The sequence below is a fragment of the Pelobates fuscus genome, chromosome 1 (genome assembly GCF_036172605.1).
Source record: "Pelobates fuscus isolate aPelFus1 chromosome 1, aPelFus1.pri, whole genome shotgun sequence".
NCBI classification, from domain to species: Eukaryota; Metazoa; Chordata; class Amphibia; order Anura; family Pelobatidae; genus Pelobates; species Pelobates fuscus.
This window is the reverse complement of record NC_086317.1, coordinates 475,112,134-475,128,175: the sequence shown is the minus strand read 5'-3', so window position 1 is coordinate 475,128,175 and position 16,042 is coordinate 475,112,134. Positions and strand designations below refer to the sequence as shown.

The 16,042-nt window shown below is 38.2% G+C and overlaps 1 protein-coding gene across 1 annotated transcript in view; it reads left to right on the top strand.

Annotated features, from left to right (window-relative positions):
- The window catches only part of LOC134585613 (vomeronasal type-2 receptor 26-like), a 48,940-nt gene that overhangs the window by 20,865 nt on the left and 12,033 nt on the right, over window positions 1–16,042 (top strand). Inside the window, exons 3-4 of the mRNA XM_063441061.1 lie at window positions 2,548–2,778; window positions 9,343–9,466. Coding sequence (XP_063297131.1) covers window positions 2,548–2,778; window positions 9,343–9,466 — 355 coding nt within the window. The remainder of the gene's footprint in view (window positions 1–2,547; window positions 2,779–9,342; window positions 9,467–16,042) is intronic.

The window sequence follows — 16,042 nt, the reverse complement described above, 5'->3', positions numbered from 1 at the left end:
TATACTTTTCTAATAATGCATTTGATATCATAAATCTAGCACCTTTGGTGGCCATCAACATTAAATCTTTTCCAAGAATTTCTATAATAGTGATATTAATATCAAATGTGTTAAGACCATTTTTTTGTGCATTCTTTGGAAGCTGATGTGAAAGAACTTGCAGAAGAAGAATGTACACAAGTTTTTATTATTTAGTAAACCTTTAAAAAAAATTGGGGAAGGAAAAGCTTATAGTCTTCTTTGAGTTGCAATATTTCACACAGGGTCTCAAATGTTAGTATAAAAGCAAAACCTGTAGTTAGCCATGCCATAACATGTGTACAGCAGCATGTATATGCATAGCTAGGAGATGTACTCCATGTCTCTTACCTTTAAACATCTCTACAGAAAAATGTCATATTAAAGCCATGGGGGAACTCACTGCAAAATTGTATGACTCTCTACCAAATGGTAACAAAAATCTGTTTAAAACAGACTTTTTATGTGTATGTGTCAAACTTTGTTACTGTACTACTGTCTTCCTCTTACAATATGTTGTACTGATCGTGTATTATTGACTTTTGAGACAAGAATAAGAAAACAAATTATGAAAACATGATATTTAAGGTGAATGCTATTAAATGTGACAGGGACTTTACAGGTTCATCTCTAAAAAAAATCGAATTAAGGTATATGGAAAGGGCTTTGAGAAAGAGTAATGAAGCATATAAATGTCATAATAAAAAACCCTGCATCATTAGCAGTCTGTATGGCGGTAACTAGAGTGGAAATCATGGCACATAAATAGACTAAATAGAAATATATTAATTGGTTTATGCCATTATTCTGAGTTAAAACCAACCTAGGTAAAATATTCATATATCATCGACAAAATGAATTGACTCATACTAATTTAACAAAGCATGATAACTGTGTATTGGATTAAATATATCGCAAGATCCCTTAAAGGGACACTATAGGCACCCAGACCTCTTCAGCTCATTGAAGTGGTCTGGGTGCAATGTCCCATGTTCCTTAACCCTACAGTGGGAATTATTGCAGTTCCTGAGAAACTGCAATAATTACCTCTCAGGGTTAACTCCAACTCTAGTGGCTGTTATGGGCTGCAGCATATTTGAAGCCTACCTGGCACTGAAGGCTGTGGGACCACTGGGAGGTGAAGTTTCTATTTATTGGCCTATTCCTGCTGGTGAGGTTAGCTGCTTGAGGCTCAGGAGTGGAACAGAAAAGCTGCTGGGAATTGTGAAGGGAGACTTACAGTGCTCTCTCTGGCCACTGGCAGCCTTAATTCAGCCTCACAAGCCCCCTGAATTCCCTCAATTGTAACAGCCTGAGGGGGGAATTTCCCATTATCCCAGTTGGCCAGTCCAGCCCTGCTGTCCCCCCATTATGTAGAGTGACATTACTCAAGTTTTCTTAAAAGCTCTTTGCACCATTTTATGGTGTCTGTGCCTTTGTCTTCTGTTGGGTAACTTGTTCAGTGGCATTGGTGCTCTTGTCAATATGTACATTTTTGCTTGAATCCAGTTCTTTCCTGTAGCCTTGCTTTATACTTCAAATCTTCTGGCTGACATCCTTACAAGTCTCTACTACCAAACCTTCAGCAGATGTCTCTCCAGCTGCATAGCATTTTGAGTGTCACCATAGTATCAGGAAATTCTCTTGCTTCTCCCTACTTTATACATCCTTAAATCCAATGCCATGCATATTGCCATGTGTCTTTGCTACTAACTGGAGGGCAGAATATGACTGCATGCTGGATTGCTTATATTATTTCATCATATTTCCATTTGATTTCTCTGTGACTCTTAAATTCACAATATTAATTGTTTGTTGGGCCCAGGTATCCAGCCCATGATGTCAGCCTAGCTGCTTTTGGTCTCTAGCTCAGGATATGTCTGTTTCTCATGATCTTTTAGACAAATTACTGCATTAGCCAACTGTAACGTTTGGTAGAGGAGGGATAGTAGTAGGGGGCTGTTCTTCAGAGGTTGGACTTGGAGCCCCTTAATTCCCGTGCAGGAAAAAAAACGTAATGCTCCATGGCATGCTTCAAACTTTGTGGGAACAGTTTGGAGAAGGCCCTTTTCGATTTCTGCATTACCCAGTGCACAAAACAAGGTCCATAGTGATATGATTGCATGAGTTAACTGGCCCTCACAGAGCCCTGACCTTAACTCCATCGATACACCTTTGGGATTAATTGAAACAGAAATTGCAAGGCCTTCTCATCCAACATCAATGCCTGACCTCACAAATGCTTTATTGGATGAATGGGCAAATATTCCCACAGAACCTCCAAAATCTTGTGGTAACCTTCCCAGGGGGGAAGCAGCAAAGGGGAATTCCAACTCCATACTAATGTCTATGTATTTAGAATATGATGTTATAAAAGTCCTTGATGGTGAAATAGTCATGTGTCCCAATACTTTTGCCCATATAGTGTACAAACATTTTATTTAAAATACTAGATGTCCTCGTGTGTTGGAAGATGAGGCATTCATGTATGACTCTTTCACCTGTTTTTTTTTTTTTTTTTAATTAAAGCTACATCAATATATTAAGAATATTCGATATGTAACTGCTTCAAGGGATCAAATATCATATTTTGATCAAAATGGAGAATTTGTTTATTATTACTTGATTGTAAACTGGGTGATTATCAATGAATACATTGTGAAAAATATCAATGTGGGTAATTTCACACCATGGTCTACAGAACGTCAGCAGTTAATTATTAATGAAGAAGTCATATCATGGAAATCTGCAGCCAATAAGGTATAAAATCAGATTTATTATTTTGTGTTTTACATATTGGAGTTTATTTACTATACAATGATCTCTAGTGAAATAGAAAAATGATCAGAGTTGTAGCAACTGACATTTAATATGGATACGTGCAAGATGTGTAAAAACACAAGGGCAGAGTACAGAATATTTGATAGAGTCCTAACCTCAACATCTGAGGAAAGGGATTTAGGGGTGATTATTTCAGAAGACTTAAAGGGAAACTCCAGTGCCAGAAAAACGATCCGTTTTTCTGGCACTGGAGGGTCCCTCTCCCTCCCACCCACCAATCCCCGGTTACTGAAGGGGTGAAAACCCCTTCAGTCACTTACCTGGGACAGCGGCGATGTCCCTCGCCGCTGTCTCCGCCTCCGTGATGCTCCTCCCAGTGATTGCGTCGGCCGGTGGGCGAGACTGATCTCGCCCACCGGCCGAGGAGACCTAATGCGCATGCGCGGAAATGCCGCGCATGCGCATTACGTCTCCCCATAGGAAAGCATTGAAAAATCATTTCAATGCTTTCCTATGGGGTTTTGAGCGACGCTGGAGGTCCTCACACAGCTAGAACCACACTGTGCTAGAACCCAGGAAGTGACCTCTAGTGGCTGTCTAGTAGACAGCCACTAGAGGTGGAGTTAACCCTGCAATGTAATTATTGCAGTTTATGAAAAACTGCAATAATTACACTTGCAGGGTTAAGGGTAGTGGGAGTTGGCACCCAGACTACTCCAATGAGCAGAAGTGGTCTGGGTGCCTGGAGTGTCCCTTTAAAGGTAGGCAGACAATGTAATAGAGCACCATACTTTCCCCATTTGCCAAGTTCTGACTTGCCATTCTACCAATGTCATATACCTCCTCTGGTGCCCATGTGGTCTGCAATATATAGGAATGACCACCAGAGCTTTAAAGACTAGGGTTGCGGAACACGTGGGTAATATCCAGAGGGAGTATATGAAACACAATGTTTCAGCACACTTTGCTGATAAACATAGGAGTGATCCATATGTACTATCATTTATGGCTGTCTTTAAAAAAGATAAAAACTGGAGAGGTGAAAACAATGTGAAAGAGCTGGCAAAGATAGAGAGCAAATTGATTTTTGATGTAGATCTCCTAATGGACTAAATTTAGATTTTGAGTTTATTCATTTTTTAAATTACTTTTGATTATTTCATTTATTTTTATATGTTCTGTTTATGTGCATAATTTTATTTTAATATTTTATTTTATTTTTTCTATTTTTTGTTTTTGCCAGCTCTTACATCCCCTCTCTTGTCTCTTACATATGTATTATGTTTCATATATATATACGTTAAACATATGTGTCATATATATAAAGAAACCCTCTTTTGGGTTATTTATTGGTGTATACAGTTGCAAGAAAAAGTATGTGAACCCTTTGGAATGATATGGATTTCTGCACAAATTGGTCATAAAATGTGATCTGATCATCATCTAAGTCACAACAATAGACAATCACAGTCTGCTTAAACTAATATCACATAAATAATGAAATGTTGCCATGTTTTTATTGAACACACCATGTAAACATTCACAGTGCAGGTGGAAAAAGTATGTGAACCCCTAGACTAATGACATCTCCAAGAGCTAATTGGAGTGAGATGTCAGCCAACTGGAGTCCAGTCAATGAAATGAGATTGGAGGTGTTGGTTACAGCTGCCCTGCCCTATAAAAAACACACACCAGTTCTGGGTTTGCTTTTCACAAGAAGCATTGCCTGATGTGAATGATGCCTCGCACAAAAGAGCTCTCAGAAGACATATGATTAAGAATGGTTGACTTGCAAAAAGCTGGAAAGGGTTATACAAGTATCTCCAAAAGCCTTGCTGTTCATCAGTCCACGGTAAGACAAATTGTCTATAAATGGAGAAAGTTCAGCACTGCTGATACTCTCCCTAGGAGTGGCCATCCTGTAAAGATGACTGCAAGAGCACAGCGCAGACTGCTCAATGAGGTGAAAAAGAATCCTAGAGTGTCAGCTAAAGACTTACAAAAGTCACTGGCAAATGCTAACATCCCTGTTAGCTAATCTACAATACGTAAAACACTAAACAAGAATGGATTTCATGGGAGGATACCACAGAGGAAGCCACTGCTGTCCAAACAAAACATTGCTGCATGTTTACAGTTTGCACTAGAGCACCTGGATGTTCCACAGCAGTACTGGCAAAATATTCTGTGGACAGATGAAACCAAAGTTGAGTTGTTTGGAAGAAAGACACAACACTATGTGTGGCGAAAAAGAGGCACAGCACACCAACATCAAAACCTCATGCCAACTGTGAAGTATGGTGGTGGGGGCATCATGGTTTGGGGCTGCTTTGCTGCGTCAGGGCCTGGACGGATTGCTATCATCGAAGGAAAAATGAATTCCCAAGTTTATCAAGACATTTTGCAGGAGAACTTAAGGCCATCTGTCTACCAGCTGAAGCTTAACAGAAGATGGGTGTTGAAACAGGACAATGATCCAAAGCATAGAAGTAAATCAACAGCAGAATGGCTTAAACAGAAGAAAATACGCCTTCTGAAGTGGCCCAGTCAGAGTCCTGACCTCAACCCGATTGAGATGCTGTGGCATGACCTCAAGAAAGCGATTCACACCAGACATCCCAAGAATATTGCTGAACTGAAACAGTTCTGTAAAGAGGAATGGTCAAGAATTACTCCTGACCGTTGTGCACGTCTGATCTGCAACTACAGGAAACGTTTGGTTGAAGTTATTGCTGCCAAAGTAGGTTCAACCAGTTATTAAATCCGAGGGTTCACATACTTTTTCCACCTGCACTGTGAATGTTTACATGGTGTGTTCAATAAAACATGGCAACATTTCATTCGTTGTGTGTTATTAGTTTAAGCAGACTGTGATTGTCTATTGTTGTGACTTAGATGATGTTAAGATCACATTTTATGACCAATTTGTGCAGAAATCCATATCATTCCAAAGGGTTCACATACTTTTTCTTGCAACTGTATATACTTATTGTGTATCTTTATATCCACTTTTACTTATATTTACTCTCTTTTATTTTATTGAGAATCATCATTTATATATAAGCACTTTTTCCGGCAACCTGAAATGGTATAACGCTATTTGCGTTCCACCATGCGTTTCAACTGACGAAACCGGAAGTGACATCATCTAATAATACTGGACGTGACGCACGTGGACAGAGACCATACACAGGTGAACTGAAATGCCGGGCATATTTAAACAAGCACGGAAGATTCGAGGATCAGCACTGGAAGAAGGCTATCGAGCCGAAACACGTTTGCTGCAATTTATTTGCTTGTTATTTTATTGCTTTTTATTACTCTCTTGGTTACTTTATTTAGGGTAAGTGGATACCCCTTCTTTTATACTTTGCATTGGGTTCCACTCCCTTAGTACCTTGAGTTTGTGGATTATTTTATCCTTAATAAAAATATTTTATACTACGAAAGCTTCTTCATCTACTCTTTGAGAATTCGCTAGCCAGTACTGGCACCCTTGAGCCTGCTATACAGAGCCTGGGACGGCTCTGGTAAATGTGAGTGGTAGTCCTTCTTTGTTCAAGTTTTCATTTTTGTATTACAGTTTACACTATGTTGTGTTATGTATTTATTTTTTAGATTGCATCTTGCCACCTCTCAATATTCAGGTTGTATTTTATGTTTTTTTACTACCACTTCACTTTTGGGTTTGTCCCTCTAAATGTGGTTTTGATATATACTATCCATTTACATCTATCTTTATTTAGTGTCTGGGAAACACTGTTATATCAACCACTGTATTGTATTTACACCTATATCTACTATTTTTCCATTTTGTGAAGCGCCTACACACTACTCATTATCTTTGTTAATGTAATAGAGAAGTAGGAAATGCTAGCAGAATGCTTGGTTGTATAGGGAGAGGTATTAGCAGTAGAAAGAGGGAAGTGCTCATGCCATTGTACAGAACACTGGTGAGACTATTGTACGCAGTACTGGAGACCATATCTTCAGAAGGATATTGATACTTTATAGAGAGTACAGAGAAGGGCTACTAAACTGGTTAATGGATTAAAGGATAACATTTACCAGGAAAGGTTAAAGGATCTTAACATGTATAGCTTGGAGGAAAGACGAGACGGTGGGAATGATAGAAACATTTAAATACATAAAGGGAATCAACACAGTAAAGGAGGAAACTCTATTTAAAAGAAGAAAATCTACCACAACAAGAGGGCATTGTCTTAAATCAGAGGGGCAAAGGTTTAAAAATAATAACATGAAATATTACTTGACAGAGAGAGTAGCTTAGGAGGGCGCTTGGGCACCAAAGGCTCAGTTCCGCTCTGGGCAAATATCTTCCTATGCCGCAACCCAAAGTGGGGCAACCCTCTACACTAAGCTCAACCTCGGATGGCCATAATCACTCGTGTGAAATTAGCATCCTGCTAATGGGCCACAAGACCAAGTCCTGGTCTAAACCCCTGCTGGGACTCATGTTCCTAGTGCGTTGAGCTGTGTGGGAATCTGGGGCAGGTGGGGAGCAGACATGTGGACTTGAGTCAATCTGAGTGCCGGGGTAGTATCCACATGTGCAGGGAGTAGGCTAAGTCATCTATCTCACGTTTGCCAGGCTACACTTGTACGGTAGCCTTTCTCTATTTTTTGTCTTGCTTATTTTTATTCTGCATAAATGCAGTATTGCTTAGCATTTGATACTACCGCAGCATACATGATAGTGTATACTAGACTCCTATCATGTCTTTCAGTAATGGCCGATTATTTCCATCGTTAGTTATAAGATATAAGATATGTACGAATAGCCTGATTATTTTTCTTTTCATGTCTGGAGAGCTTCTCCATTTCTAAGATCATTTTATGACCTCAATCTATACATGTATTTTTTGCTTGTTTTTTGGCCTGTATTATATCAACATAAAAGATACGTCTCTCTTGCTCAGAGTATTGAATGTTTAGAATTGTATGTTACCTTTGTTGCCAAGCTGACCTTCTCTGATTTAATATTGTACCTTTCTGTATCCTGATACCATTTAAATAAAAGAAAGATTGACAAAAAAAAAGATACATTACTTTTAATAATGTTGCTGTGGCACTCTGACACACCAACAATATGGAGGTCTTAAAAAAGAGGGACATTAAAAGGAAAAGAGGAAAAGAGGGTCAGAGGGATTTGGCCCCAAAATAGACAATGTCCCTCTTAAATAAGGACACTTAGTGGTGTGCAATTACACTTACAGGTTCCTACTAAAGTTAGAGTTCACAGTGGATTCAAAGAGAATTTCAAAACAAAGTCAGAGTAGCCAAAGTGAAGCACAGCTTAGTTTTTCTAGATCAGCTATTTTGATCTTAAATTTGAAATTCACTTTGAAAGCTCAGGTTACTAAACAAGCTTTTTTTCTCTTATGTTGGTCTTCCCTATGGAAGAATCATTATCAAGAGACAAATCGTTTAGCCCTGCAGCATATATTACTGCACATTAGGGCTCACATTGTCCTGTGATTGTTCTATATCTACTGTATGAAAAGAAACCGTCGCAAATGTTTTGGAGGTTCGACATTTTCAGACTAACTACATTTTATGTGTGAATTACTTTTAAATAGTTCATATCCTCATGCCAATACACTAATTAGCAAATTAACCCTTTTGTAAATAAACCAAAACGTCTTAATTGAATAAATTTATATCGGTATATTAATTTGTTTAAATGTTGCAGCTCAGTAAATCATACACTTGTCTGATATGCTTCTGCAAATATCAAAAAGAAAAAGTTGCCCAAAAAATTACTAACTTATTATTTGTTTCTCTTATATTTCTGTTGATATTTGAGCAGCATTGTGAATAGCAAAACTACTGTTATTTTGTATAGCCTTGTTATACCTGAAAATAAATGTTGTTTTACTTTGTTTTGTAAAAGAGATAAGCAATCACATACTGACCACTGGGAAAAAAACAGGTGTAATGGTCATGGGTCACCTGTAGAGATCAGGGGACCATCACAACTGGCCCTGAGAATAAAGGATACGTTTAACCTAGAAGCAGACAGGTTATATATATTTTGACCATAACTTGTCCTCCCCTGTTGCCTGTAGGTCACATATTTCTGCCAGGTTCCTGAGAAGCCAGATTGCATTGTAGCCTTTTCAGTACCACATATTGCGAGGGACAAAATACAGTAGGATGAGAGCAGTGAGGTATGGGGTCTGGTTATCTAAGTCATCCTTGTCTTGCTCTGTATGAGCCAAAATATGCCTGGACCAATTGACAGTTCCTCAAGAAAGGAAAATGTTCTTTCAAGATCGTTTTGAAAAATGGAATGGCCACCCAAAAACAACTGCTTAGCTACATGGAACTGCCAAAGTTAAATAGTATATTCCATGGTGGCATAATGTCTTTAGTGCTAAAATTGGGAATACATTAGCGTGTCACATTCAGCCCTTAATGTCCTTAGAATGCTGGATTGTGTGGTTTTAATGTATATCAGCTATGTAGCCCAGACTTTTTTACTTTAAGAAATGAAACATACATTCTTCTTCTTTGTTACAGATTCCAGTCTCCCAATGCTCTAAAATTTGTCTACCTGGCTATCGAAAAATCCTGTATTCTATCATACACCCATGCTGCTATGACTGTGTGCAGTGTTCAGATGGAGAGATATCGCTTACGATAAGTATGATTTGCAAAACTGTACACTTATCACATATGAAAAGTTGTTGTTCCATGTATCTTTTAAGATAAAAAAATTTCAGTTCAATACTTATGGCACGGGGCAGAATTCTGTTGTGTTTGCTCCTTGACTTTGAGCACCAGAAAGTCATAAAGCTCATATTGCAACTTCTCCTTAAACAAAAGAAAAAAATGTAATTAGCATATTACAAAATGTAAAAGTATACACATCCAAAACGATGAATACAAAATACACATATGTCATAAGTGACGAGCCTCTATACTACAAAAATCTGTAGGCAGCTGACTACTAAAGGGAATCAACGCAGTAAAGGAGGAGACTATAATAAAAGAAGGAAAAAAAACACAACAAGAGGACCTAGAGGGGCAAAGGTTTAAAAATAATATCAGGAAGTATTACTTTACTGAGAGGGTGGTGGATGCATGGAATAACCTTCCAGCTGAAATGGTAGAGGTTAACACAGTAAAGAAGTTTAAGCATGTGTGGGATAGGCATAAGGCTATCCTAACTATACCATAAAGCCATGGACTAATGAAAGTATTTCATGACAAAATATTCTGTTGCATTGTATTACTTCTAAATCACGTAAGGGATCGCAGGCCTAGATCTACTCACCATCCAGCTAAAATGCTATTTTAATATATTTTGACATCCATTAGGAGGTGTTAGCCAGGGGATTTATTCTGTTTAACCATGATTTCCACGTCTCATACCTCTTTGGAGAGTTCAAGAATGATATACTCAGGTCCCTTTCCATCTCGAGCTGCAGAAGCAGTTGGGCTTAAATTAGATCTGAAGATAAGTTACTCACGTCTCACTTGTTTCCAGTTGCGAGTTAGAGTAATCATAAAGGCGGTAAAACAGTGTGTGACAAAATTCTCATTCTTCCAGAGCATATAAGGCCAGTGCATATGTAGTAATGCAACTGAGGGGTGTTTTTTTAGTCTTATTTTTGTTTTATCATATGTGAACTCAAAGAGTTTGTCTATCACTTTCTTAATTTTGGCACAGCCCCACCATATATGAAACATTGTTATTTTAGTATTTGCTTTCCTCATATTTGCCTGTTGGGTTCAGTCTATCCGAGACACTAAGTTTTTAGTAATCAAAATCCCTAAGTAGGTAAAATTATTTCTGGCCCCCGACAAATCCATACTTTCTACAGATCTCATTCTTCGTATTGGCATCTAAGCCGATTCCCATTAAAGTTATCTTATCAATATTCATTTTGTAATTGGAAACTGAACTATATTCATTAAATTCTCACATAAGTGCATTCAGAGAGTTTTTCGCGTCTTCTGTTGTCAATAAGATGTCATCAGTGTACAGGTAGATTTTTAACTCTGTCTCTAGTATTGTATCCTCAAATGTTTTGGTTATTGCTGATATTCAAGGCAAGAGGTTCTGTTTATAAAATGTATAATAAGAGAGACAAGGATAACCTTGTCTAGTTCCATTACTAATTGTAAACCAGTCAGAGAAGACATTTGGCCCAACTGTTCTGGCTGAGGGATTTTTATATAGTGTCTTAATTGCTTCCTTGGATATTATAAGATTGTAGGGTTTGTTCTAGAAATCACCAGTTTAGCCTATCACATGCTTTTTTTACATCAACTGCGATAGATACCAATGAAGTACCCTTTCTTTTAGCGTTATCCAAAATATCTATTACTCTTCTAGTATTAAAAACCAGACCATCTACCAGGTATAAACCAAATTTGACCCGAATGAATAAGTGAGTCTATTACATATTTTTCTGTAATTATTGATGAGAATAGCTTAACATCTACATTTATTAAGGAAATGGGTCGGTAGCTAGAGAACGCTATGGGATTTTTACCATGTTTCAGGAAAGGAAGGACATTAGCCCTAGCCATTTCTTCCAGTAGGCTTCCTATTTTAATGTTAATTAAATGTTATTAAATATTGGGGCCAAATGTCTGCTTAGTTGGAGTTTAAAAGTTCAAAAAAATTGATTGGTGAATCCATCTGGGCCAAGCATTTTGAACTTTTCCAGCTTAGATATAGCTTTCTCTACAAGCCACTTCTTCTGTGCTTATAGGTCTATTTAGTTTGGATAGTTGGGTCTTCTAAATCTTTGGAAGCTCAGTTTTAGAAAGATATTAGTCTAGTGACGCTTGTTACGTGTTTACTTGTATAGTTTGCTATAGTAAAATAGTATAAGTTGCCAATGTCACTGGGGAAATGCACACATTATTATTATATAAAGTACCGGTAATGCGGGAACTAGCTCATTGTTTTCTCAGCTTGTTAGTTAGAAATCTATCAGTTTTGTTCTAATTTTAAGAGTAATCTATACTGTTACCAATTAAATCACTATGAATAGAGCCATTTCTGTCTGATAAAATAAAATTCATGAAATCAAATGTGATTCAATTCTTATATGATACACACTGACACAGAGCAGAATAGAGACTGTTCCCCCTACATAGGGTCACTTGGCAGATATGGATTGACACCTGTCCTCAGAGACCATGATACACACTGACACAGAGCAGAATAGAGACTGTTCCCCCTACATAGGGTCACTTGGCAGATATTGATTGACACCTGTCCTCAGAGACCATGATACACACTGACACAGAGCAGAATAGAGACTGTTCCCCCTACATAGGGTCACTTGGCAGATATTGATTTACACCTGTCCTCAGAGACCATGATACACACTGACACAGAGCAGAATAGAGACTGTTCCCCCTACATAGGGTCACTTGGCAGATATGGATTGACACCTGTCCTCAGAGCCCCTGATACACACTGACACAGAGCAGAATAGGGGCTGTTCCCCCTACATAGGATCACTTGGCAGATATAGATTGACACCTGTCCTCAGAGACCATGATACACACTGACACAGAGCAGAATAGAGACTGTTCCCCCTACATAGGGTCACTTGGCAGATATGGATTGACACCTGTCCTCAGAGATCATGATAAAGGCACGCTATAGAGACACCGGATATGAGTGGCAAAGTACACTGGCAGAGGTTGGCTGAGTACACGCTGAAGGCCTGACACCCAGATGCTTGCAGACAACTAACTGCTATTAGCTCACAGTGATAAACTTTTTCTTTTTAAAGGCACGCTATAGAGACACCAGATATGAGTGGCAAAGTACACTGGCAGAGGTTGGCAGAGTACACGCTGAAGGCCTGACACCTGCTTTAAGGACACTAACTGCTATTAGCTTACAGTGAAAAACTTTTTTTTCTTTTTAAAGGCACGCTATTGTGACACCAGATATGAGTGGCAAAGTACACTGGCAGAGGTTGGCAGAGTACACGCTGAAGGCCTGACACCCAGACACTTGCAGACAACTAACTGCTATTAGCTTACAGTGAAAAACTTTTTTGACACCCAGATGCTTGCAGACAACTAACTGCTATTAGCTTACAGTGAAAAACTTTTTTTCTTTTTAAAGGCACGCTATAGAGACACCAGATATGAGTGTCAAAGTACACTGGCAGAGGTTGGCAGAGTACACGCTGAAGGCCTGACACCCGCTTTAAGGACACTAACTGCTATTAGCTTACAGTGAAAAACATTTTTTCTTTTTAAATGCACGCTGTTGTGACACCAGATATGAGTGGCAAAGTACACTGGCAGAGGTTGGCTGAGTACACGCTGAAGGCCTGACACCCAGATGCTTGCAGACAACTAACTGCTATTAGCTTACAGTGAAAAACTTTTTTCTTTTTAAAGGCACGCTATAGAGACACCAGATATGAGTGGCAAAGTACACTGGCAGAGGTTGGCAGAGTACACGCTGAAGGCCTGACACCCAGACACTTGCAGAGAACTAACTGCTATTCAATCTTTTACAGTGAATTTCTTTTTTTTTTTAAATGCAAGCTTAAGCTATTGTGACACCAGATATGAGTGGTGGCACTGGGCAAGTGGGCACAGTATCCACTGTGAGCCTGACACAGAAGCTGTCAGGAAGGCAACTGCAATTACATTACACAAAAAAAAGAAAAAAAAAAGCAGACTGATGTTCTAGCCCTAAAAAGGGCTTTTTGGGGTGCTGTCTTTACAGCAGAGATCAGATGAGTCCTTCAGGACTGTAGTGGACATTGAATACCCTAGCCTAGCTATCAATTTCCCGATCAAATGAGCAGCAGCTACACTTTCCCTCCTCTATCTAAGAATGCAGCTTCAGAATGAATCTAAAATGGATGCTGTACAGGAGGTGGGAGGGTCTGGAAGGGAGGGTCTGCTGCTAATTTGCTGGAATGTGTCTGCTGACCGTGAGGCACAGGGTCAAAGTTTACTCAATGATGACGAATAGGGGTGGATCGAACCGCACATGTGTTCGCCGGGAACTATTCGCCAGCGAACAGTTCGGTACATCACTAGTCCTCACCACTCAGACAGCCAGGTACCACATCAAAATTGACAACTCTGCTCACCAAAACTTTCCTGCTTCAGCATCTTCATTTAGCGTGGGCGGACATCCCACCTCTCTCGCCCGTTACATCATCCCCCCGTGAACCTTAAATGTTTTAATCACCTACTGAAAATCTGTAAATACCTCCCTGAATATTTGCACACACAATCAAAACCTGTAACATGGCATTTTGTTAGAAACACAATTGAAAATGTTTGAACAATCTAAATCAGTGATTCCCAAACCAGTGCTTACAACCCAGCAACAGGCCGCGCTTTGTCAGTATCGCTATTTGATAAATCTTTTTTTCATAAATCCTGGATTGTTGGTGAGCTATGAGGACTGATTTGAGAACTACTGATTTAAATCATACTGACAACTTCAATGTTTATTATAACTCAAATGTATGAGACAAGAAGACAAACAGAATATAGCAAGATTCTCCCAAACTAATTTTATGGTCTATTAAAATCTAGAAGAAATTCTAAGAGATGAGGTAAATACTAACATTTGTAAAAACCCTTAAATATATTTGTGTGCAAAGCAGGTGTCTGCATAATTTATTCACTAAGCATATCTGATGAATTTTGCTAATATATCTTGTCAGTATATTTATATAGGCAGACATTTTTCTGTTAAGATAGAAATTAAAATTGTATACTGCCAGTCACCCTCAGAACAGAGGTGACTCCATTTTGTGTTACAAGGCTAAGACAGACACAAGATTTCTCTCTCTATCACTCTATTCATTCAAGTCTGAGCTAAGGAATGCGACTTATGTAAACATTAGAGATAAGACATGATGTTTGCAGCAAAAGGGGGTTGAATGCTATATATCTACACTATTCACTTATAACTTACTATAAGTATATTAATCATATATAATTAGTATTATGCTAATAATATAGACTATTCATGGATAAATATCAATGAATAAATATAATATTATTTACTAATGTTAGTGGAGTATACATAATCTCAAACACAATTTCACACAAGAAAACAAGACAGACACGAAATGACACTAAGTAATTAATTTTACAAAGTTCCATTGTAAGAGAAAGAGTGAAATTAAGGTCTGGAGGTGTCAAATCTAATTTTACGACAGGAATTGCAGACACCCAGACTGGGTAAGAGTGAACCAAAGTCTTTGAAGTTGACAGGTTCTGTGATTGATAGTGGCCATGAAAAGATAAAAAAACTTATGTCAAACGCATCACAAAATACAGTTAACCGGTTATACAAAAAGGTAAAAAAGGGGGTCCTGAAAAGAATTTTTGGTGATGTAATTGTGCCACCTACTGACCAAAATCTAGATGATAAACTGTAGGGAAGACACACCCACAGTTCCCTATTGGTCCTATCAACTAGTGACGTGCAGAGAGTTTTCCCCTTTAAAAATTGGACACTCTAAACACTCTTTTGGACTCACATCTAACAGCTAAGATCTGAATCAAAAGCTGGACACACTTAATTCTTTATATTTTCGAACTAACCCAACTTCAGAAACTTTTCTATTTTCCACAATTCTCATCATACATCAAAATTCCTGGGACATATCTACACATCTGATGGAAAATCTACAACCTAATTGGTAATTATTCTGGTTTTATTTAATTTAACTAAATTAATACATTTTACTAATAGCAGGAATATATATCAGGATAAATATTGGTTCGATTCCAATTATAAGAAATCATAATTAGCTAAGGAATATATGGTTATAAAAATTCCATTCTTGCAGGTGGAATAAAGATAACGATATATTAACGGCAAATTTGCAAAATGTTAGCATACCAAATTTTTATCAAGAGGTATTGACTTGCTCTGATATAAGATAGTGAATCTTATTTAGAAAAGTTAAAATTAGGCAAATTTAAAAATCTGGTAGAATTATTCTTATTGGATAGTCCTAGGAATGGTGAAGGATCTGGTATGAGGATTACTTTAATTGTAAAATTGCAATATAATAGGATATCTTGCCTGTGAGGATTGTAGCTAGCAGTGAATGAGTTAATTCAGTGTGATTTGACTTTGTCAGGCAAAGTTTGTATTGCTTTAGGCTGTTTTAGGCTGTGCTGCTGTGTTCTGTGAAGGTATTTCTAAGTGAAGTAGTGTCCTGTCGTAAATCTTGTTAAATTGCATACAACT